General features: G+C 40.3%; 1 protein-coding gene across 6 annotated transcripts; it reads left to right on the top strand.

Annotated features, from left to right (window-relative positions):
* The first annotated feature begins 23 nt into the window (after window positions 1-23).
* SPICE1 (spindle and centriole associated protein 1) lies at window positions 24-25,720 on the top strand. Of its 6 annotated transcripts, none has more exons than XM_055808029.1 (17): window positions 24-169; window positions 722-769; window positions 1,808-1,954; window positions 5,812-5,911; window positions 6,669-6,790; window positions 8,411-8,508; window positions 8,806-8,948; window positions 9,181-9,321; window positions 10,108-10,370; window positions 13,419-13,550; window positions 14,224-14,371; window positions 18,128-18,346; window positions 20,378-20,772; window positions 22,062-22,233; window positions 23,439-23,541; window positions 23,875-23,962; window positions 24,828-25,720. In XM_055808029.1, the coding sequence occupies exons 1-17, from the start codon at window positions 89-91 to the stop codon at window positions 24,879-24,881; spliced, it is 2,454 nt and encodes an 817-aa protein (XP_055664004.1). In that variant the 5' UTR covers window positions 24-88; the 3' UTR covers window positions 24,882-25,720. The 6 variants fall into 6 exon arrangements, 5 of the variants coding, with proteins under 5 accessions (XP_055664004.1, XP_055664006.1, XP_055664005.1 ...); XM_055808033.1 differs by lacking the exon at window positions 24-169 and adding an exon at window positions 185-434; XR_008747767.1 differs by lacking the exon at window positions 24,828-25,720 and having other exon boundaries at window positions 23,414-23,541.

Genomic DNA, 25,720 nt, shown 5'->3' with positions numbered 1-25,720 from the left:
AACACCGGCTCCGTCCCTATGGCAACGGCGGGCGGAGGCCTGTAACCCGCAGCAGCCCCCGCCGCGCCGTGCCCGCCCCCTCACCGCGATGTCGGTGCTGCGCGGCCCGCGGCCCCGCGGCTCCGGCAGGAAGGCCCCGAGGAAGCCGGCGGCGAAGCGGGACTGGGACGTGAGTGCTTCCCTTCGCCGGGTGCCGAGCCCGGGCTTCGGGCCTGCTGCGGCCCCGCCGCCTCATCCCGCTCCTCCTCCGGCTTGCGGGCAGCCAGGCGGGCCCGGCGGCCGGTTGGCTCTGCTGGGCGGCGCGCAGGGCGCGCTGCGGCCTTTTGGCGGCGGGGGAAGGGCCGGGCAGCCTTGAGCGGGCACAGACCTCCGCAGGGGCTCGCAGCGGAGGGACCCGGGTTTGTGTGGCCGTGGGCGGGATACCGTGAGCAGAGGTGGGTGTGCGCGGAGGGGACAGGCCCCGCTCGCTTCCGTGGGCCCGCGGGGTTAGGCCTCCCGCCTGGCTGCCCGCGCCTCAGAGCTCTCTGATAACCGTGTCCTTTTTGCTGCTGCCTGCCTCGCTGGGGTGGAATGCTTTACAGTGCCATAAAAATGCACCCTTGCCGGTTTATATTGTAGTTTAAAGGTTGTGTTTTTTTAATGAAACGTAAAAAAAAAAAAAATAATTCCAGTTTTTTCCTCCGTTCTGGGGTTTGATGTGTTCTCTGGTTCCTGTTTGCAGAGCACCGTCCAAGATTTGACCGTCCACCGGGCGACTCCTGAGGATATTGTAAGTATAACAGCCATCACTGCTCCTTCTCCGTGGCAAGGAGATGTAGGTGGTTATCTGCCATAAGTGTTTGCCATACTTGCAGGGTACTGTCTGCCAGTTTAGTCTGCCGTTCTTAAGCTTCTGAAAAAATTGGTGTCATGCATCCCCAGCTCTGGCAGTTGGTGTTTTTCAGTTTTCTGTTTCCATTGGGAAGCAGTAGCCATAGATTTTATTAACTGTATACAATCGTAAAAGCATAAAAACATAAATACATAAAACCTCAGTGGATTAGTTGGAATTAAGTCTTATATCTGCTGGAAAGACTGTAAGACATGCTTCATTTGAGGAGTCTTTCTAATTCTGAGGTTACTCAATTTTCATTTGAATGGTTTAATATAATTTCTTTATACTGGGCGACCTGTTCATCACAATATGTGCAAACTACATTTCATTTTCCTTGGTAGCACTGATTATTGGGATAGGCAGTATAAGCTGTTGTTTCTAAATTTTGACACGTTAGTCAGGACATTTGCACACAATAGCAGAGATAGACTTGACTGTATAAGTGGTTGGCTTGATAGCTTCCAGACACTTTAGCAAGCACCTCACACATTTAATCTGTTTAATTTATATTAAATTGAAAAAATACATATGTATATGTAATTGTTAGATGAAGAGAAATAATATCTCTGGTGACTGACAGTGTTAAATCAGGAAAATGCACTATTTCTTTTTATGCATATTATAAGGTGGTAGTGTTCAGTGTGTTCTTCCCTTTACAGCTGAGAAAACTTGCTGAGTCAGTGGTCCAGGGCAGGTGGAAGTCATGAGACTTGCTTCATTCACTTTTGGAGCCGCTTTAAATTTGGCTGGTACTGATTGACATTTTACACTTCTGGATGTTTGTGAGGCTGTCATTGGTACTGCCATGAAGTTAACATAAGTAGTATTTGGCACATGAATGATAAAATCAAGAAGAGCTTTTTAGCATTGCCCTGCAGATTTTGCTTTAGAGTGTCCCTTGATTTTGAAATGGGTTTTTTTATGTTTATGTAGCTGCGTCGCCATGAAATACACAAATCAAAAAACAAAGCACTAGCGCATCTGGAACTTCAAGAGAAAGCACTGAAAAGAAAATGGAAGAAGCAAAAACAACTGTCTGCTGATTCCTTGGAGAAAAGGAAATTGACTCTGATGCGTGAGGTGAGAGCTAAATCCGCACTTTCAGCCTGGTGCAGAGGATTTGCAGCAGTAGTGGAAAACTGCTGTTTCACATAGATTAACATTTGCTCCTTTTGTTGGATAACTTGATTTGTATGTGCTTACACTCTTCCACCTCTGTGTGCTGTGTGTATGCAATGATTGGAATAGACTGTCTAATGTACTAACTGGTCTACAGTTGCACGTTTCATCCTTGTTGCTTGGCTATGCCCTCTGTGATTCAGGGAGCCTGTTTGTGTCTGAACAGGAACTGTTTGCAGGTTAAACTGTGTGTTTAGAAAAGTATCTGTATTCTTTGCGTTCTTACTGCTATCTTGCCTTTTCCTCCTCCTGACTAGTGTGTTTCTTTGATGGAAATGTGAAGGTTTCTCTTTCTAGGAGGGACATTCTTAATCTGCCATTGCTTGTTTAAACAGAGAAAACCGCAGAGTCTTAGGGGCTGAAAGGGTGAGGCAAGAAGCTGGTAAGGAAGAGCTTGTCTGGAAGGAAAATTGACACAATAAAGGTTGAGGAGCTATGGCTGCTAGCAGATAAGCTTGTCAACTCAGGATCAAAAAGCTTGTTCTCTAGACATTTTGAAGCATTCTGAAAATACATTGTTTAGTTTGCTTTTGAATATTGAACTATAGCAGCAAACCTAAGTTTAGCTAACAGAGACAGTAGCTGTCACTTGTTTGAACAGGGATTTCAGTGGTAGACATCCTTTTCTTTCGCTTGGCAGGTGACTCCTTGACATATGTTACGAAAACTACTCTCAAAACATAGTTATTAGCTTTCAGACCTCAGCAGCACTTGGACAAAATGAGAATTGTTCTTGCTGGTAAAGAGTAAGAGTGATGGTGAACAGTGTTCACCTAGCAGTTAAAATAAACGTGATCTGGTAGTCCTGTAAATGTGTAGTATATTAACCATCACCAACCTTTTCTTGCTTTTGTCTTTTGTAAATTTTCAGAAGTCTTTTTCTGATCTCTGGTTACATTCAAGCATAGACAGAAACAAACAAAAGTACTTGGAATTGAAGGTCACCTTCTAGATTCCTGTTTGACACCTGTTTCTCTGCAATCGTGGTAGAATTTTTGTGTTAAGGATATTGTGCTAATCAAGCTTTTTGATTTTTGACCTTTGTTACTTTCATACTTTTCTGCCAAGTGCAGGAAAAGTGGAGTATTTAAAAAAGCTGTGGACTTTTTATAGAAATTTCTCTAATTTGTAGTAGCAGGCTAGTTTCAGTAAGACTTCCGTGCAGAAATAAATAACGTATCACAAAGGTACATTAGACTACCTGCTATAAGATTTGGCTGGGCTACCTGTTATGTGACTTTGGTATTTTGCAGTTGTGAAACTCATGGTTAGGAAATAGTCTTCTGTATTTGTTGCCATTTGTAATGACAATGTGCAAATTTCAAATCCTCCTGAGTGGCTTTTCCCTTCATATTTAAGAGATGACTCTTATTTGACATAGTCTGTGTCTACTTCTGAATCAGAGGAAAAATGCTTCCTGATAGGAAGACTAAAGGAGGTGATGCCATGCAAGATGAATCCCAGCTGGCCATTGATGTTTGGAACACTGGAATCTTCTTGTGTGTAGAGAAAAATAAAATCAATGGGAGAGAGTTACTGCTTTTGCCTGACCCTGGCTTAAATCTTGGTAATTGCTAGGTCCTGTTGTTCAGAGTGGCTAGAGGGACTCCTCAGTCTGTGTCTCCCAGTAGAGCACAACCACTGTGGATTGTCACCTTGTCTCTGTTATTTTGGTGATCTTTTTTCCTTTATTGCTGTGAGCATAGCTTCCTTAGCCCCTTGAATCCAACTCAACTGGAAAAGACTCAGAGACAAAAACTAGGAAGATGCTGCTACTAGTGTGTTTTTTCTTGTAGTTGTAAGTTGAAGGGTAAAAAGAGTAAGAGTTATAAAATGGATAAGCAAAAATTGTAGTATTTTGGGCATTTTTCTGCAGTGGGGAGATTTTAGGGTTAGTCCAGTTTAATTATCTTTGATAACAATCTGAAACAGGAGGGAAAATGAATTTTAATGACTGGGACAAAGTACAGCACTTAGTGAATTTGTGGAGGGCACGTAAATGGGCCTAGAGAGGTTAGAAGCTGATATCACTTTGTTTTCTGCTGATCACAAGCAAATGTGGGCTAATATACCTTGGGAACAATGCGCTAAAAATGTTTATCATGTGTTCATCTGGAGGGTGAATCTTAGGAACCTGCTGATGCTGAAAGAGATCTAGCAGGGAAGGTGAAAACAAATTAGTCAGGATATTTTTTGTCTTATTAAACCTGTCACCTTAGTTTTAATTGCCTTAGGAAAAGGAGTGATCTTTTGGGACAGGTAAACTTTTTTTCTTTCTTCTGCAGATCTGGCATAACTTTGTCTGAACACGTGTTGTTTTGATGTCAGATGGCTAAATGGAAAAGATTTAGTTAGTATCAAGTGTGAAAACTGAATAGTGATTTGAAAAAGTAGACACATGAGGTAATTGAAAGATGAATATTCACTGATTTACTAAATTGGTTATGAGGAGAAGTGTAATACCCTGCAGTGTAATTCAGGATCAAAAGACTAGAAAGGCATGGAAACTTCTTGACATAACAAAGCATAGTAAAATAGCAGGTGAGGGGGAAACAGGTAGCATTCCACTGCCTAGAGTTTTTTGGAATGAGGCTGAATATAAACCAGCAAACTTATTAATGGACACTGGAAGAAATTCTGTGGAAATAAGAGCATATATTGCTCTGAAACTGTTACAAACCAGTTCCTCTTAGGATTCCTGGGGGAGCGAGAATTGTCACTCAATTCTCTAGGAAGGCATACGTGATCCTGTCTTTTCAGTGGCATCTTCTAAAGCACTTGCAGTCTCTCCAGCTAAATTTGATTAACCATAATGAAGTGGAGGTCACTTACATATCTGGTCTCTTCTCAGATATTTAAGAATAACTACCTTCTTCCCAGGTTGTGGGATATAATTTTACTAGTGTGCCATTTCCAGCTATATGAATGAAGCCATGAGTGAGTGAGGAGTTTTGAGTTGCGTTTTTCCCACGAAGCCATGTCCCCAGTGGGCTCCATTTGGCTCATAGTAGCTGAATACCTCTTGCTTTGCACTCCAAGACCTTCCTCCTTAGGAGAGAACTGGTGTGGTACCAGCGATGGACTTCAAATACTCAGGGAGAGAGACCTTGAATACAACAGCTGTACTTTGTGAGAAGTGTGTGGAGATTCCCAAAATGTCTTCTGATGCTAGATGTAGTCAGCTGTGTTTATATCTGTTGAAACTTTTGTGGTGGTAGGTGGCTTAATTTTTAGGCAGGATTTTCAATAGTTGAGGCTGAATGGAACAAGTCTTCCTGAATTTGTTTGGATCTAATCATGGAGTGCAGTTTTGGGGTGTCTGTCAGATGTAGATAAGTGTCCTTCAGCTCAACAACATTGATATCAAATGATTTGAGGATACATACTGATACTTATATTTTTTTAAATTGCTAATATGTCTTCATTTTGATAAGTGTCATAAGCACCCAGCTTCTTGTTTGTGTCAGGGTGGAAGGAGAAGGGAGTAAAGAGTATTGGCTCTAAAGGGAAAGTCAGTGCTGATGGGAGTCCTGGAAGTAATAACTGTTTAATTTTTCGGAAAAAAGAAAAGGTGAATTCTAGTCACTCTGAGGCATGGTTTTCTGATCTGTCTTGATTAGGTTCTTATTGCACAGTACTAACTTTGCAAACAGTGTCTGGCTGAGTGTTCTTTCGCAAACTGTTTAGAACAATACCAAAAAAACGGGAAAAACTGGTCTGCTTAGTATGAAATATTTCCTTATATGCTATACTTTCAGATTCTGTCTGATCAGTACTGTTTGCAAGATGTATTGGAACGATCTGATCAGGTTATGGCTGTGGCAAAAGACTTTGGGGATGCTCCTCGCACACGAACAGGTAGACAATCTCATTTATGTGTGGTAGTACATTTAAGATTATCTCCTTGTTTTTAATAAATAATCTTGCTTTGCAAAATTTTTTTTTTAACTGATTTCATCTCATCATTTAATGTAGTATGATTGAGCCTGGTCATGTCGGGTGAAATGCAGATGAGGACACCACCTCCCATGGCAGGGGAGAGCAACCCATGGCCGGTTATTCTACTGTATCAGTCCATTGTGGAATTTCAGATTGCTTACTGGGAAACACCTCACACTTAGCATTTCCACAGCCAGGCTACTGGCCCGTAATGAGTTTGAGCCACTGTAGTAGTTCTGATTCTTATTGCTACATGGGTAGACTGCTTGCTCTTGGATATTGTTGAAGATTTATCAGCAATTTGTGAACACGGCTTTTCCTTTTGTTATCCTGGTTTTTGGATCTTTATGCTGCTGGAAGGCAGGACTGGCTGTTTGCATGCGAAATCTTAAACTTAGGTTCTTTTTTCTGTAGGCTGCCATTCTCTTTTGCTTATAATGACTGTTTCATCTATACACTGCTTCTGCACAAGGGTATTTACACAGGTGAGAAGGACAAAAGCCTGGTACACAGCTGAGTGTATTAAGATAACTCCATGGTAGACCTTTGCCAGTTGTTTAAAGCAACGTATGTCCCTGTGACCCTTTTTGTGCAAAGTACGAGAACTTGCTTGTTGGTCCTACGACATACAGATAGTGTCCTCTGTTTTCTTCCCTGTTTTGTCTAATTCCTCCAGGTTTCCCTAATGTAACAATGGCTCCTAACTGTGACATAGAATCATCCCAAGGACCCATTGTACAAACCTGTGATCCTCCCACTCAACTTTCCATCCTTAGTGAATCTGTCATGGATTCCCAGGTAATGTATGTTCTGTTCCATGCATGTCCTGTGGCCTTTTTGTTTGCCCAAAATAAGAATATTCAAAGGTAGAGTTTCCAAGCAGAACTGCACCTGTCTTTTGCGCATTGTATCAACCATGTTGATAACATATGTGGAAAATGGTTTTAAATGGAGGTGAGTTTGTTTAGTGAGGCTCTGGGAATCATGATTTTTTGATTTTTTTAACCTTTGAATATGAGAAACAAACATACTACGTCTCATAGAAGTGCTCTCATATTGGCATGCTCTCCCTTTTAAATGCTGGAGTTATCAGCAAGAGAAAAAAGTAACTACAGGCTAAAAAAACAACTTCTGTGTCACTTAATTGCTACATTATGAAATATGCCTCTGATTTTCTAATTATGGCTGCATATATGGCGATATAGCCAGTTTGGTTCCAATTTTTTTTCTGATAATGCACATGTAAATGTAACCCAGTTAACCCCACAGCCTTGATGAGTCCTACAAATTTCATTTTTAATACTTCGCATTACTTTACAATTAGTTAGATTTGTTTAAAAAGTTATTTTAATTGTTTTAATTTGTTTAAAGTTTCATTTAGAGCCTTTGCATTCTGTTTTCTTTTCATGACCTGAGTTGTACCAGGAATGTTCCCTGTGGTTTGAGAACAGGCATATGACACTCCCAGGAAACAGTGACTGAAGACCAAAAGGGCTGTGGGAGTGGAAATGATGGTGCCATATTCTCATGGTTCTCTAATCCTCTTTCCTACCATATTGTGCAAATATCTGCAGTTTGAGTTGCAGTACTTCTGTCACATATTTTGGTGTGATTTTTTTTTTTTTAGTTTTTTTTAATATGAAGAGTTAACTGTAGCATTTTTGTAAGCTGTATCACTGGATGCATGCTGCAGATTAGGCTTACATTTTTAAAAGAAAAGCATACTGATAGTTGTCTGCTGAGCTTCTGTGAGGTTTTGTTTTCCTTATGTGCCTACAAAAATCATAGTTAAAGGGTATCTGATGGAAGCCTACCCAGAAGCACAGAAACCTGGTAGTTTGAGGAACCCCAATTCCAAATTTGATTGCTTAAGTTTTTCTGTGAATGTGGTATGTAGGATTGTATTTTTTTCTGGTTGCATTTTACGCAAAGAATATAAACGTAGTTTTGCATATCTCATTACAAGGTTGTTTAGCTTGTGATGTCAAATGGCTGAAATTTTAGAAGTGCTGTAATTTAGGTTGCTTTTTCCATCTTCTGCCTGCTATATCTCTGTATTTGTTTTGGTACACCTGTTTGGTAAAGCTTTTTTTTATCCTACAGTATGTGTGGTCTGTATTAATATAAATAATTCACATAAAATATTGGATATTTAATTAATCACTTGCTGTGTTGTGTTCAGAGATCATTGTCAGCATCAGTATTTCTTAGGTACTAATGTTCCCTAAAACTCTTCCCACAGAGGGATGTGGTTTTGTTTGGTTTGGTTTTTTTAATTTTCTTTTGAGGTGCAGACTGAAACAAAGGTTTCTGTATTTTCTTGAAACAATTCCAGAAATTTGGATCTCTTAACTTCTTCCTAAAAAACAAATTGAAATTACTGTGAAGTCCCTTTTGTTTTCTTTGTCTCCTGAAAAGGCTCTTAATGAAGTGGAAGAGGAAGCATTATCGATCTATCAGTCAGAAGATGGACACCATGACTCTCGGAATTTTAAATCCAGCATCAGTTGTGGCAGGTCAGTACAAATCTATCCATTCAGGCTTCCATCTCCTTAACACTGGGAATAGGTGGAGTTAAAAAGGTGCTGCATGGGTATAGTTAAGTTACTTTTTCTGTTTCCCTTTGTCTTCTTTTCCTGACCTCGGGATTCTAGGGAAAGCCTCTGTTGTAACATTCATTCTCAGAATGAATGTGAGTAGGGAGCTCACCTGCGCAGTTACAGATATTTTGAAAAGCTCTTTCTAGACTGTAGAAATCTAGAATCATGCTATTCTCCTATTATAATTCACTGTTACACTTGTTTTGAACGTAGGCTACTTCGGTTGTTGAGAGAAGAAAATTCCTTGGAGAATTCTCAGTTGTGGGCTGAAAAGGATAGGAGGAAGACTACCTTATCACAGGAATCAAGTGTGCCTTTGACTCCAACAACTGTTTCTCCATCATTGGATCAGTCAGGTTGGATTTGCCAAATCACAGCCTATCAAATGTTGTTAGGTTGTTCACAGGATCCTGTCTGGAATTTCTTTTCTGGGTGGGGGTGAGAAACAGACACATATATATGCTAATTTGGCTCAGATGAATTTCCAGACTAAAAAGCCAGCTCTTCTAAAAAAATTATATTACAGTTAAGAATGTACCTGAAATATTTCATGTGTGTATTTTTTGTTTTGTTTTGCGTTTAAATCAGCCCTCAATGCTACGAATGTAGTCAAAAGAATCCATTCAAGACTTCAGAATGAAGACAAAGAAGAGACTGTAGACTCCACTTACACTGTGAGACAAGTGCTGAACCCGAATTTAAAGAAACAAAAGCAAATTGCAGCAAAAAGTTTAGTACTTTTACAAATAACATACCTCCCTTTGACCAAGATCCTTAATATCATAAGCAAGTACAGGTTGAAAGGGGTCTTTGGAAATCATTGTAGGGCTGACTGAAGTTTGATTTGGGCGGGGGGGGTGGGGTGTCTTGAGTTTTGAGCATCTCTAAGGATGGACATTCCACAGCCCCTTGTGTAGTGTATTCCTCTGTATTCTGCATGTTTCTTGGCAAAGTGAAGTCCACAGAAATTTGGGAATTTTTGATTTGATGCTACCCGTTACCTTGCTAGCTGTGGAGTTCTCTCCTGTGCAGGGCTTTTCTGTTTCTGATACAGCTTTCTATTCTGTGCTGCACAGGCTATCATGCATTTCAGTCCCCGTATTCTACACACATTTGTATGTGCGGACTGACATCAGATACAATTGTTTTCATGTTACAGTTTGTAAAAGAGTTGCTCACTAAATATGACACCCAGAAGCAGCTGAATTTTTTAGCTGGCTGTTCATTGGCAAACTGTTTCCATGCTTTTAACTGAGAAGGAGGAAAGTATAAACAGGTATCTAAGATAAAAGGACCACACAGTCATACTTGAGAGGTACTAATGTGGTGGCAGAAAATGCATTTTTTGATGATCTGAAAATAACTGGGATAACTGAGGGTGTTCTTTGATGGTCCATTTCAGCTCAGGGCAACGGAGGGCCTTTCCTTTGATTTACTTCAATAAACAATGTAATTTCATTGGTACTGCAAAGCTCTCTATACAAGTTGAAATTCCAATGACACTTTCCCCCTCAGTGAAAAGAAAACAAGCTGCACAGAACGTTGCAAGATGGAGGGATGATTATCCAGCTAATTCAGTCCCCGCTGATCTTCAGAGGGACAGCAGATCCAGCCTAGATGTTCTCAACCGCATGATACATGAAGTGGAGCATGAATTGGAGGAATATGAGCGATGTACAGGTCGTGAGGTTCAAAAAACTGAGAGAAGTGAAGGCCTCGCTGGGTTTACCTTGTCACTGGTGAATGCTCTCTGTCGTTTGATGCGCTACCTCAAAGAGGTGAGAAGACTCTGAATTGCTTCTGTAGAATGAATGAAAAAGGATATAAAATTACTTTGCAGATGTGAACTTTGGTCTTTCCTGGCTCCCAGTCAGTTTACTGTGAAGTCTGATGATCACTGCTTTTTATTTGGATTGCATGCAATTAGGAGTTAAAACTTTTAATTTGTTAGCAACAGGTATGCCTAGCGGAAAGGGAGGAGCTGACTGCAGTGAAGGTCTCTCAGTGGCTATTAGCAAAAAATACAAAAGAAATAATGTAAAATTTGTTATTTAAATATGTTTAGAGTTGTATCAGAGTATTAACCACAGCCTCATGTACAAATTAGTTTTCTTCCTTTGCCTCCCAAAGGCGATGCTATCTAGTTTCCCTTTGTAAAGAGAAAGTAACATCTGATATATCTTTAAAGCTTTTCTCCTGTTAAGACAGAAGGCCAAGGAGTCTGGGTGTTTAATGAGACTACTTCTTTTGAAAGATGTATTTTGTATTCTCAATTTTTACTGAGTACCTCTGTGATATTGTTTCCACTTGATGTGTTACTGTTCCCTCCTTCCAGGAGTTGATTGTTGCTTGCAGAATTGTCTGCAACTTTCATAAATTTACTACCTAAATTCATAAGTAGAAGTATGCAGAAGTCACTCAAGCTACGAAGTCACTCAAGCTACAAAGTGTGGTTGATTGTATAAAGAGTTGCTCAAGGCAGACAGTGTGCATACATAATTTTCAGTGACTTTCCTGCTTTTCATGGAGCTTAAATTACAATTAGAATTTGAGAATGTGCTGGTAGGAAGCAGAGCTTGTCTGAGTATTTCCTAAAATCTGATCCCTGTGATGCTAGGAATAATAGGAGTGTTTGTGTGCACTTCTGTCCTGTGTGCTTCAGTCTTGCCTAGCCAGGAGAGTGAGCAAAGTTCCAATGACTGAATTATAGCTGTCAATGCATTTCAAGACAATGACTGCAGCGGATATTTAAAAAGCCTCTGTTTTAGCTAAACAGTGGATCTTCAAGAGGTTTTGAAGCTTCTGGAAAGATTCCCTTCCTCTTCTGGGAAGCAAAATATATCTTCCAGCTTTGCTGCAGAAAAGCTGAATGCAGAAGAGTTGTGATAAAGGATGTTGCTTAATTTATTCTCAAAAGTATATATAAAAAGTAGGAAGAGAAACTTGAATTACTGAATCTTGCATGAAAGTATTTTTCTTAAGTGATTAAAAAATCAACGTCTGCAAGAAGAAGATAATAGAGGAAAGGGGAAAAAGAAACATCTGAAATGTTTGCTAAACTATATGAAATTCTTAAACGGAAGTGGATAAACCTGACTTGGTTTCTAAATGAATTTTGATATCATATGCCAAATGTGATAATTAATTGTTCCCTCCTCCATTCTGCTAAGAATGCTGTTTTTTTCCCAGACTCACAGGGCGAAGAGTTAGAGTAGACACATACTACATTAATCTGTGGCACTGTGTTCTTTATCTGTGCTTCGGCATTTTGTGATGCAGTGTTAAAGCTTACATGATTATTATGTGATTATTCCAGCAGTGGCCTGGAATGAAAGTACTTGTTTCAGGGTATACCAGACCCAAACCCTAGCTGATGGTAGGAATGGATATATACAGCTGTTTTACCTTATGCTCTCCCCATGTGTAAATGTAAGGTGTATAGCTGCTTAGAAACTTTTCCTGCAAGGCTAGGTTAATGCTGTGTAGGGTGAGTAGACAGAATAGCTTGCCCAGGTGATCTAAGGCATCAGTAGGCTTCATCACTGCTACCAGGGTTAAGTCCTTATTTTGTGCTGTCTTTGGTTTCAGAAAAGATAGGACTGTCTATGGGGTTTTTCTTTTTTTTCCCCCATTTTCTGTGTCAGTTTGCTTCACTTGGATCGATACAGAAAAGCTGTTCTCTCTATCTGGAAGAAAACCAGAAAATGGATGGCCTTGTCTCTGATATGCCTAAAGGAGGTCTGTCTGCCTGTCTTTGTGTCTGGTGACAGTATCCGTGATTATTCTCAAAAATTATTTATTTATTCATTCACTTTATGTGGCTGCAGAGTCGTTTTGTCTCTTCTTTGGTGGTTTTTCACCTCTGGTCCCAATGCCAGCACAAACTAATCTATGGCACGTTATGGGCAGCTCGTGCTCTCATTCTGTCTGGCAGCAGAGAGGAGTACCCCAGCTGATTTTCAGGATCTCTCATGTTTTGGAGGTGTGACATATTTCTTTTATTCAGGGATTGCTTTGAGTAAATGCAGGCACCCATCTGGGGAAGGGCTCCTTTTGCTAATTCTGACATGTTCATGTGACTGTAGCCTCCACCCTTTTAGTTACAGCGGTCCAAAAAGTGGCAGTTGTGTATTCCATTTACCTGTTGGAGGTGGAAGGGATTCTTTTGTACAGGAAGCCTGGCTATTGCAGCAGTCTACCTTAAAATAATAGATTGAGAATATCTTTAGAGGACAAGAAGTTCTTTACAGTAAAAAAAAAAAAAAAAAGATCTTTTGCCTCATGGTCAAGTGGATTACTTAACAAATAAACCTTTTTGTCTTCTCTAAAAAAAAACCAAAACCCACCTTCTAGACCTTTTTCTCTCTCTGAGGGAAAACATTAGAAAGCAAGTACTTCTTTATTTAGTCAAATTTGTCTTCATTAATGAATTAAGGAAACTAAAGAATAGGCACAAGTAGCACAAGATACTGACAAGCATCAGCACACCTAGAGTTATTTGATTACTGCATGAAGATTCAGTGACTTAAAAAAAAATTGTATCCGTGTAGAGAGACAATGCTGCTTGTTACAGCCTGTAAAGGTTGTAAAGAAGAACAAGGATGTGTAGGATTCCCTACAGTGTAGTGGATTAACAAAGAAGGAATAGTCATCTGTCTGACAGTTCTCAAGCCCTGAAAACCGGATTTTGTCATGAAAGTAATGAAGTCAATTTAACAGCTCTTCCCACTATTGCTACAGTATGATGTCATATTGAGCCATTCCTGTTTCCAAGTATGAATCTGTATTGATTTATAGTAGGTTTTTAACTTTTTCTCCCTCTTTAGAGTGAAATGCAGCTGCGCGAGAAAGAGGTGGTGAGGCAGCAGCACGAGGAGATGTTGAACGAACACAGAGAGCTGATTGATGCTCTGACCGCAGAAATACTTCTAGTGAGGGAAGAAAACGTTACTATGCAGGTACTGAGCCCCCCTTACTCCTTATCCATCAGGATGACTTGTTAGCATACAGAGTTGTGTTGCAAATATTGACTGAGATGCATTGTCTCACGTTCCAAGAGATTTTAACAACAAACAGAAATAAAATGATGAAATTGGATGAGGAGCCTGGGAATTATAATAGCAGGTGTGAGGTGTGGGAAAAGAATGTTTCAAAAGCCAATACTTTATCTTCATTTAACTTTAAAGCCTGAGAAAATGCTAGTTCCATGAAACTGAGCTTTACTTTATTAATGTAAAAGTTTAAGCATCTTCCTCCATGCTTCTATACTTTTAACACTACTGGAGCAATAGAGTAGACTAGATGTAATGCTACATTTCCTTCTTTTCGGTTTGCAGTGGAGGTAGATTTGTTCCATGGTTACATTTGGGAATGAAGCAATAAAGCAAGCATGGAGAGGAAGTGGCGTCATGAATTAGGAAAAGGAAAACCAGAAAATTTATTTGAGTCAGGAGGGGAAATAAATGAGAAGCATGGAGACACTAATAATTAACACCTCACTGGAATCCTACAGATTCATGCAGTGGTATTAAGAGGCCAAATTTCTTCTCAGGGCTGCTTGTAGTATGTAATTTTCTAATTCATGTTGCTAAAATACAAATCTCTTTCTCTCTCTCTTTCTTCCTTCTTTAGAAGAAGTTTCAGCAATACATGACGGTAACAGATGAACAGCTGACATCTCTCACACAAGCATTTAAAGGCCTCCCTTTGGTAGAACCTAGAAGAGAACAAGGTCCAAGCCATTTTGGAATTGCAAGCAAAGGTCCAGTGAACGGCCAAGGTGTGTGTATGTATGTGTGAAGGATGAAATGGGATTTGTGGCTAGTTTATCCCTGTAGTGGAAAATCTGGTATTTAACAGGTATCTGCTTGAATAAATACCTCTTGCATGAGCATGAATCTCACTTCTGGAAATTCAGATGCTATGGGCTCTGCTGTGAGCACAAGCACTTTGCTGTTATTTTTTAACAATGTTACAGGTTGTATTCCATCCCTGTTGGCATCCTTCTGTTTGGATCAGGACTTCAACTTTTTAGCCAAGTCCTGGGCCTGAGCTTTAAGTGAGACATACTATGTTATTAAAAAAAAAAAAAAAAAAAAGGGTGTAGCCTTCCCCCATTAAGATGGCTTACAGAGTCAGGTTTATTCTGAGGGTCCTAAAAAATGCCAAAACAAAACAAAGCCAACCGAATCAGGATCTCGCCGCTCTATTACTGAGGCAGCCTGACGGCGTCAGATTGGTTCTTCCATAAAACATCAGAGGTCGCTGCTGACCAGAAACAGCAGCTGCTGAGGCCTATTAACTAACCGGGCAGAAGTCTGTTACTTGGTGTTTGTGGCTTTATATCAGAGGTGAGTGACCTGTTGAGTGAGATATAACAGAGATGCAGGCGAATTTAAGGCAGTAGCATTGATGGCTAAATTAACTAAACCTGGTTCACCTTGTACTTTTAACGTTCTTTCACTAGGGAATTTTCTTCCAACTTTCTTTCCCAATCATTGTTTAAACGTGTCAGTTTTGCTCTCAAGGTCAGAAACACTTTGTGAATCCCAAGATTCCTTGAAGCTATTTGTATTCCTTAGTTAAATGGTGGGTTTGTGGACACTTTTATTTTCAAAAACTGACTGTGTCTGTGGGGTTCTCAGGAAGAAGCCACATACCAGATCCCCTTTTTGTGATGTACCCAGACTTCGTAAAAGCAAACAAAAAAATCATACCCCAAAATATAAAAGCCCAATTAGAAAAGCACCCCTCAAAAAAACCCCAAAAAACAAAACCACCCTGAAAAACAACAAAACCCCAAACCCTCCTATTCAAAAATTCTGCAGGACTAGAATTTCCAAATCTTCCTTCTTTATTGGTCTCTCTTCTCACGAAAATGCATCTTCCAGAGGGAAAGCTTCCTGAAGTTACAAAAATCATTCTTCCTCCTCCTCTTTCAGAATCTCTTGTACCCTTAAGGCACCTGACTGGATGTGAAACATTTCAGATGGCTAGTTTTAGAAGCCATGCATAAGTTAGCATAAGACCTCTCTGGAGAGAGGAAGAGTGGCTGAGAGGAGTGGGGGCGATATTAGTGACAAATGTCATGTGAGGAGGTTACTTTGGAAATGCAGCTCTGCACAGTGAAGCAGAGCAGGAAGGTCTTTCTCATTTCTTGCCAGGGTCATTGAATGGTAGAGCAGGTTTTAAATTCCATCTCAGAATCTCAGTAATGTGAACCACAAAACAATATTTTATGTGAACAGCCTCTTCTGGCTTTTTGCCTTTGAAGGGTGCTTTTTGTGTCTTGCATTTTGGGATCAGATAGTTCTGCTTAATTTTCCACTAAATTCTCTTTTGGAAACAAATACCCTGAACAAAATCATGAAGGGGGAATTCAAAGATGGCACTGCCAGAGCAGTGGTTATAAGCATATTAAAATTACTGTGGTCTCACATTTCATGTTCTTCATTTTGTGCCTCCCTGATACATTCAAAATAGATGGTAACATAGACACAAACTAGTTGTAGTTAAATACAGAAAAATAACTTCTTTTTTTACTGAAGAAATGTCTGATTTTAATTAAGTCATTAAAAGATCATCAGAGAGCTTGAAAAAGCTTTGGATTGTTTTCTGCTCCACCACTGTTGCCATCAAATTTATAATATAGGACAAGTGTTTAGGTCTGCTTTTCTCAGGAGAATATTACCAAATGCAGCTCACTTAAATACCTGTTCCTCACTGTCATGTTGAAAAGGGGGGGGTTTCCTCGAACCCATTATATTTGATCAGCCTGTCAGTTTCCCAAGAAAGATGAGACCCTTGTGCCCGACCAGTCTGTCCGCTCCCTGCATTTTGACAGCCCACGGTGTCGGAGGGTGATTTGACCAACCTATTCAGGGACCCCCACTGACAGCATCATGGAGTCACATCCCTTGTATCAACTACTCAGATCTGCGGAGACTTAACACAAAGTGAACTTCAGCTGAAGGTTTTTGTTACACAAAATGCAAGTTTGTGACAGGATAAAGTTCACACATTGGTGGTGATAGTACACTGACCACAAAACAAGCTTAAAACAATACACCTAGTAACAGCTAGCGTGAGTTAGTTGTAGAAGAAAGTTCTTACCCAATAGGCATCTCTATGGGGAGAAAACAGGTTCAGCCCATCAGCTGATCCCAGAAGTTATGACGGATTCTTCCCTAACTTTCCCTCTCTTTTGTTTACTTCTTATACTACTTCTTTACATTTAGATGGAGCTTGAGTGACTCTAGTTATACGTATTTTTGTTAGTGATTGGTGTAAAATTCTCTCACTTCTAATGCATATTAGTGTGCATCCTCAGATAGCACTGTTGAAGCTTTTTACTAACTATGCGTGCTCCTTTGCCCACTGTTGGGGGGACTATTTGAGTCAGAGGTCTTGATCTCCCACTGCCACAATTATCTTTGTCCTACTTCCAACTAATTTTAAGTTAATATCAGTGGATTGCAACACCTTACCAGCTTGTCTCCTCTTGCAGCCAGAACTTTCCTCCCTTGGAGGCTTCTTTCTGCATACCTTGGATAACGGTGTTCTTTTCACCATCCATTCTTTGTTTCCCATCCTTCCCAAGGCTGACTCCCTTGGTTAGAAATCCCTTCATTTGTCACTTTTAACAACTTTAGAGAGTCAGTTTGACCTAAACTTTGTGCACAGATTTGTTTAACGTATATTTAAACACTAAATCAGAGTTTGGTAATTTGGGAGTTTAGATGACAATTCCCCACTTTGGGACTTATATATATTCATATATCAAATAAGTCCCGTTCTCCCTGGAATTCTCTCAGCAATAAAACACTTAGCAGTGTTCATCTGAGGAAAGTAATTTTTGCCGCAATTGTTGGCTCAGCAGCGGACATCTTCTCATATATTCTTCATTTGACAACTGCTCTGCAGCTTATCAGCTGTGTGGTATTATCAGGTTCCCATTCCTGTAGGGAGTACAATAGAGCTTGGCCATGATGTCTCCACTCTTCTCCACCCTCTGTTACCCCTGTCAGCATGTACTAAGATGGCAGGGTGTATTGCTTAGGGAGCCATGGTAAAGTAGACTCCTTACATGCCAACCGTCCTGAAAGGGGTAACTGTATTTTACCCTAAAAAGCTTTCTGTAATACTACACTTCCATGAGGTCCCAGTTTTCTCTAATTTCCCCCAGAGTAATTTTCCCACACTCACAAGTCACGTGCCAGTAAGTCTTGTGCGTGAGCTACAAACAGATCTTTTGCTCGTATCCTGAAATTGTGAGGCTACATGTAAGACCTCTTCTTGGTCAGTAAAGGCCAGTAAAGACTTGTATTATGCTCGAGTGAGAGAGTCCTGTACCTGGGGATCAGAAGGAAGTTCAGAGTGTGTGTGGAACACGCTCTAGTCTGTCTTTTCAGACACCTGAACATAAGAGTTCTTAATAAGATTTTTCCCTACACTGCTGTTGCACTAAAACTGATTTTTTTCCTTTTTGTTTGTTTTGGTTTTTTAACTTTTATCCTTGCTTTGTCTCTTTCTTTAGAAAAACCTGATTTGAGCTATTCTGAGCCCAGGACTGATGCAGGCAACAGGGAAAATACACTGAAAGCCCCACAGGAAGAACTTTCTTTCAAGTTTCCCCCAAGGCCAGGTGCCTCAGGTGGTGTGGGTAGAAGCTTGCCAGCTCACGTTTTCCAGCCAGCTGTGCTTTTGTCACCCCCCCGGCAGAAGAGCAGGCAGGAATTGTCTTCCCTCCAGAATGGTGAGATCTCTCTGGCTGTAGTAGTGTGTTACTCTGGGAGCCTGTGTAGTGTGCTAATGTTTCAATCTCACACTACCTTTGGAGATGTATTTTCTATGGAAAGTTTTTAATATGTATGCTTTGCACTATATCCTACTTCTGCACCCAGACACACATTTCTTTTCTTCCTGTGTTAGATTTCCTTTAGACTCCCTGTCCCCTGCAGCTCTTCATCTACTGTCTGCAGCCTTGTCAGTGGCAATCCAGACCGACATCTTTATTTTGTACTGGTTTTATTGTCACTTCTGTATGATTGCTGTAGCTTTTTGTCTGTGACATACAGCGCATCATCTCAGATTTCCATCTGCTGATGGTGGAATCCAGCCTCCATCACTTTTAATGGTGGGACCACTGAAGACTGGAAATTAAATGCCTCTGCAGCCCCTGCTGCAGACAAGCCAGGATGTCTGTAGGCTGTGTACTCTTGCTTTGAGTCAATATTTCTAGCAGAGGTTTTTCTAAAACTTCGGGAGTAGGTTTCCATTGAGTTTCATTTAAAACACAGGAAGTGGCTGAAGAAGTTGTGGGTGAAATTATGTGGTGCCAGATAACCAGATTAACTCAGTCTTGTGTCAGTATCCATAGGCTTGAGGAGTTTTATAGGTCAGTAGCTCAATTCTGGTCATTTGGAGGAAGAAAGTTCATCAGGGGTGATTAGGGAAGGTATTTCTCATTTCAACTTAATGGAGTGAGCAGAAGGGAGGATCCTATGTGACTCTCAAAATTAGTTGTCTCTTCCTGCAACTGCCACCGTAACCACACGCATCTTACTGAATATGCTAGGTCCCTGTAACCCTCTGATGTCAAGAGGCAGATAATTGCATCTATGACTAGCGTGATGGTTGCTGACAGGACGTAGGGCACAGTAGTGGGGTTTTGTGCCTTCCCTTCTCCTTTTCTTCCCTGCTTTCAGCTGTGTTGCTTTCTAAGTCTTTTCCAAGTCAAAAAAAATAACTCAAAATTTGATTTCTAAGGAGTTGGCAGGGCAATTGGAAGTTTGTATCGAGTTCAACCTTTTGGTGGGCTGCTGTGCTGTGAGGAAGCACACAATAAATCGGGAGGAAATGATGTAAAGGTAGTGTTCTGCAAAGAGCAACGTGTTTTCAGTCCCATTGAGAACTGCAAGATGTTGGCTGTCATTTGAAACAAGAATATAAAACTGTATTCATAGATTTAGCTACCATTTGGTTATGTGAGAAATGTACTGTTACTCTTTGAAGACCATTAAGGATGCTAAATGGCTCAACAAATGTAAAACTTCTTGAATATTCCTTTTATGAAAACTGTTTCATAAAACAGATTTGTATGTAAATTTTTAAATGCCATGCTCTGCTCAAGAGACAAAAGCTAAAGCTTGGGAAAGAATGGGCTATTTGGTATATAAAGCATAGAAAATCTGGTTTTGATCACAAAATCCAACTTGGACTTAACACATAGCAGCTCACAGTGCTGTAATGTATCTGGTCACCCGTACGTGGCGTGTTTGTGAATGATGACCACAAAAAATACCTAGCTACCTTTGTTGACCAGAGTGCTTCCCCTTTCTCAGGTGGTGAGCAAATAGCTTGTTTATTAATATGCCAAAAGTCTTCTATTATTTTGTTTTATTATTTGTACTGGATAATATTTATACTTATAGAATGTCAGAGCTGAAATGCAAACTTAGAGTTTATTAGGTAAGGTAACTGGATTTAGGAAAATGGAGGACTAACCAAGAAGTAGTGTTTGATCTTCTTTATCTTCTCTCTCAATCTTTAATTAAATCATCTAAATGTGAGACTGTTTGCAATAGGAAGTACTAAACCTGGTGAGCTCTTGCAGCAGGATCTGGCATAGAGTGATTTTGATCAGTAACATAACACTATTCGGGCTGGATGTTACAATTCAGGTTCCTGCTTGATTATTACTAGCCTGACGCAATAAAATCACTGGTAGTTTCCTTGATGAGGATCACGTGTCTTTCCTTACTGTTCCTTTATTTCTTGTTTGTAGTGTTTACAGCCGTTTGTCAGTCTCCTGAAAACAGCAGAAGAGAACTGTGCAAGGAAAGGAGCTCACCTTCCTCCCTGAGAACACAGAGCACGACTGAGGAAAACTGTCTCATCTTTCAAAGGCAACCAGCTCTTCCTGCAGACAAAGACTTGGAGAGTTCCCACGAGAAAATCAATCTGTCCTGCCCAGGTGACACTAGAAAAGACAGTACAGCTGAAGAGTTATTTCAAAACGGCGACCTGCTGGGACAGATAGCTGAGCTCACACGGCAGAACTCTTTAATTAAAGCTCAACTGAGCAAATTCAGAGGCTGCTCTGAAGACACAAGTGACTGCCTGTATCAGCCAGGCCCAGTACGAAATGCAAATCCTAGTTCAGGCTCTTCAGAAAGACAGGTGAGAATGTAACAGAAAAGGAAGGCTGGATTCCCCATTCTGCTGATCTGCTTTCCCATAGCTTGCTGATGCTTTAAGACTGTTTCTTTCCTGTTGTCAGTTGTTTTGAGGAAAAGAGTAGCAAAACAAATAGTTTTTTCATTAATTTGCTTGGAGACTTGTGGTCTTTGTCATTCCCTAAAGAGCTCAACATTAGTTTCTCATATTGGACCTACAAGTGTTGAAAAGCATGCAGCACATTTAAAAGTTTAGGATAAAGTTATGCTGCAAAAAGAGGTGTAATTGCAATGTGATCACTGTTGTAGCTTTGGTAATATTAACAGTGAAAGCACTGCACCAACCTAGAGGTTCTTTCAAGCTTGTAAAATATGTATTTAAGTCCATGCCATACATGTCTTCTGCTACTGTGACCCAGAAGCCAATGAAATTAAAGTTAGGGCAGGTACCTCTCTTGCAAAAACCTGATTATAGTGTATGCACTAGTCGGGTCTGTCTTGTCAGTCCTGCTGTGTGGTGAAAATCCCTAAATCTTTGGGAAAGGGAGAACTTGAAGTCTTCAGTTGACACAGAAAACCTTTAATCTGCAACTAAGTAGCTCTTTGGTGGCACCCCAGTGAGTGGAGTTAACATCACAGAACTGCCTGATCCCTGCCCTTGCTACTGTCTTTACTTCTGTTCTGTCACAGTGGCTGAATTACTGTTCAATTAAGGATCCTAAAGATTTTAATTTTCCTCATTTAAATGTAGGCTGAGTGTTGTCACTTTCCACATTATGTTGCATAATGTTGTACAAGGCAATGCAAACTTTAGGCGTTGTTTTTGTGGAATCAGTTCCCACAGGTGGAGGGGAAGAGGTGACAGTGGGATGAAAACCTGGTTTAAAGATGAGTTCCATGATATTTTCACTAGAAATCTGCTTTTGCTTCCCCACACCCTCCTGAATAGGTGTCTCTCTGATTAAGCTTTTTCTTAATTATGATTAATTGCTGAATGGTTGGGGGTTGTTTTTTCGGGTTTTTTTTCTGTATGTGATACAGACAATAGCCAGTTTTTTCTGGTTTGTAGGAACAGTTTAAAATATTGTTGTGTTTAGTCAGTTAGGACCTAGATACAGGAAAGTGAAAGGGACAAAATCATATTTTTCACAGGAGGTGCTATATGAATGATGATGTTTACTTTCAATTTGAAAATTAAAATGCACAGAAGTACTTGGAATATACTGCATGCTTTCCTTGAGTGTGAAAATTATAAGTTTTTAATTGGAAGTAATTATCCAATTATCCAAGTAGACTCATCTGATGGTATCGAAGAGCTTGGAGGAAAGAATAGCAGAGCTGAATCGTCAGAGTACAGAAGCACGTGACAAACTGTTGCAGCTAATAGACCAGCAGAAATCAGCTGCTGCCGGTATGGTACCTCCAATGGTCACTCCTGTTCTGCCCCCATCCCTACATTTTGCCGGTAAGTACCCAGCTTCAGGAGAAACAAAAACTATTAAGACAATGTTGTTCCCCTTTTGAGAGTTCTCTGTCCTTAACCTGATGGATCAGCGGTTGCGGTCAGCAGTACAGTCAGCAGTACACTTGCTGTTAATGACTGTATGGTACAAACACTCCTTACTTCAGAGAGATAAAAATATATCAGCTAAACTTCTCCTGAAGTTAGTTTCTTAGTAATTGGTCTGCTGCAAATACCGTGCTTCATGGTAAATCTGTTCTTTGCTATGTCCTTGGCTGCGGAACAGCTCTGCTACGTAGTCACTGGTGGGCAGAACTGGGCTTTTCGATCAATCCTCTCTGCCGGAGAATCTTTTATAAAAAAATTAAGTATTTAAATCAGGCTTCTAAACATCGCAGCAGAGTGGTTGTCCAGTTCTCAGCCACATTTTGGTTTTTGGTGTCTTTGGTGCTCTTCCCATGAGACTACTTTGCTGAGTTACTACCAGTGCTAATAGAAATAACTGGAGCTTCCAGTCATCTGAAGAGGTAAATTAGTAAAGGGAATATTCTTGCTGATTCAGGATTCACAGATTAGCTGCCATGTGTAACTAGAAACAAAAATACTTTCCAGCAGGTGAGGGCTGATTTATCTTTTCATGGAGTCACTGTAATTACAGGCAGAACTGCAGGTGAGCACGTACACATGCTCTGTCTAGAACACCTGCCCTTTCCCCCTTCTTAAACCACAGAGGGCATATAAAGGGAAGGACTTGAGGGGAAGGAGAGACCACAGTGTGTGTGTGCATATGCACGCAGGTGCGTGTGCAGTGACTCACGCAGCAAAATCATAACACTTTTAACACTTCTACAGCTGTTTTAACATAAATTCAACATGGTAAGTAAAATCTTAAAGGAACAAAATAGAGAAATTGGAAGTCTCTAAGCCTCTCATTGCCAAAACCCAGAAAGTTTATCAATCTGTAGAAGAATCATTCAGTGTCTCTCCATGTTGTCCACAGTTGCTCTGAGTATCTGCTGTCATTTTCAGAGAGTGGGTGTGGCGTTGATGTTTAGCCTGATGTTTTGTGTCTGATCTGTATATTCTATTGTGAATATTCTGCAGTTGTGAGGAGTTAGGTGCTGCCCCTCAAAAAATGGGAAAATGAAATGAATGTTATGAAACATTGCTGTGTTCTCATCAGAATCAAGCTATTATTTATTGCCTAGAAAATGCAAGGAAGACAATTGAAGTGTCTGTGCCTGTGACAGTCACTATGGACAGCTCCAATGAAAGTAGTGTTTCCCCTGCCAGTATGACCAGTATAAGAAGGTAAAAATTAACCCTTTACTATTTCATTTTTCAAGTGTCTTGATTACCCATGCAGCAGAACCTGAACACAATAGAAAAATTGCCATCTTTTTCTTTGGCTTCACGGACTTTCCCTGACCTCACCACACTCAACTCTGTGGAAGTGGGACAAAGGTCCAACAGCTTTTTCACAACTTCCATTGTTTGTATTTAAAATACCTGCAATGTGACATAAGACAGATGACATGAGTTGTTGAGGACTGTTGATGAGGGGTCCTAAGTCAGGATCTGAGGCGTGATTCTAGTAGTTGCTTCCATTTTTCACTTTTTCAGTCTCATTTTGAATGTCTACAGGTCTGTAGGAGACTCCAGCAAACCTTGTTCACCCCTAAGTGCCACATCAGAAAGCGTGAAATTAACTTCTGTTAGCCAAAGGCCAAAGGTAAGACTGAAAAATCTTCAGCCAGAAAGTTTGATTGTGGTGTCATATAAGGAAAAAGCAACACAGGTAAAGAAAGTGAGAGAGCTTCGTCCTACCTTAAATCTACCAAGGCTAATAGTAATTGATTTATGACAGTTTGGATTCCAGACAGTTGGTAAGGGGAGACTGGAGTGCTAGTGACACTGGTTGTTTGCTGCCACAGAGCTGTTACTTACCAGTGAGTAATCCTGTAACTATGTTTTCTGCCATGGCATCTTCATGCATTAGTGCTGAGAACCTCTGGCAGTCTTTCACTGATGGCTCCGAGAATTTAAGCATTATGATGTACTGGTAGAGTCACACAGGAGGCAAGCGAGCTCTTGCCTAGCCTGTTGCACAGGTCAGGTGCTGAAGGATAAATAAATCCAAATGCAAAGAAAAATCCCCGGTCTAGATTTCTGATTCCCAGTGTGCAAGGAGGAGAATGGACTACAGCGAGACACTTTCACGGGGAACTGCAGGCAGTAGGACAGTCTGGTAAACCAGCCATAGATCTGTTTATAGGTTTGCGGGCAACCGTGAGGAGATATTAATACCGTCTTTCCTGATGTCCGAAACAACCTCAGTTAGGAGTGATAAAGAGAAATAAAGTTAGGGTCCAAGACTCCCTATCCTGACAGCAAAGTTATACATGCCCAGAGGGAAAATTCGGAATACTTAAGGTAGATATGCTTTAAACTAGGTATCTAAAGTAGGTGGTGCCGACGGCAGAAGTTGCTGTGTCTCAGTGAGCTGGTATGGAGCAATCCTACACAGGACAGCACTAACCAGCAAGTCTGTGGGAAATTTCTGTTGTATGAATTTCAACTGGTTTCTTCTTTTGCAGGTGGAAAAGCAAAAAGAAGAAGGCTGGTTTGCATTGTCAATGCACGTTATGTAAAGGAAGTTGCACTCAAGTCCTGTATTTTAAATTTTATTTTTTTTATGAACCACAGTTAGGTCACAGTAGTTCCTCTGTCCAGATGTACAGTTTAACTCTGAAGTGCTTTCATGTCAGGGCCATTAGTATGAAAAGGTCCATATGCTTACTGTATTTACACCATACAGAGCACTATAGGAAGTCCTGGGAACGAGCTTCTGAACTGGATACGCTGCTGTCATATTACATCTTCTCACCAAATAAATCTTTCACAAGATTGTCAACTGAAGCTGCTGTAGCAATACAAATGAGCATCTGATATCAGTGTTAGATACACTGAAGACAGGAGGTTTTAGAAATTGCATGTGAAACTTTCTCTATTTGCACAAGATACGGGAATGAAAAAGTGAAGAAGGACTGAGAGGAGGGAAGGTACCTAGATTCAAAACCAGCCTGGAGATTAGGAAGCCAGTCTGATCCTGCTGGGTGAGAATTTGCATCAGAAATATGTGGTTTACAGTTGCTCCCAAAAGTTGTGTGTTCTGTGCAGTTAACATACTGGGGATTACATCTGGACTTGAGGATTGATTTTTTTTTTTAAAATCTCATTTAATATTTTTACAGTAAATATAAAGTGACTATTTGAAGTTGAAATCAGAATCTGTATTTGCTGTGTACTGAAGTGTGCTCTCTGATTCAACAGAAAACTGTGATAAGACTACAGTTGTATTAAGCTGGTTTGTTATGTGTGTATATAATACTTCAATGACCATGTTTTTATATTGTTTTTATTTGACTTTTTAATGTAGCCACCATTTTATTATTAATGATTAACAATAAAACCTAGGATTGTGAGGAAA

Source organism: Falco peregrinus, chromosome 6 (assembly GCF_023634155.1).
Source record: "Falco peregrinus isolate bFalPer1 chromosome 6, bFalPer1.pri, whole genome shotgun sequence".
In the NCBI taxonomy this organism is placed as follows: Eukaryota; Metazoa; Chordata; class Aves; order Falconiformes; family Falconidae; genus Falco; species Falco peregrinus.
Note: the sequence above shows the minus strand (reverse complement) of the source record. Positions and strands in the feature narration are given on the sequence as shown.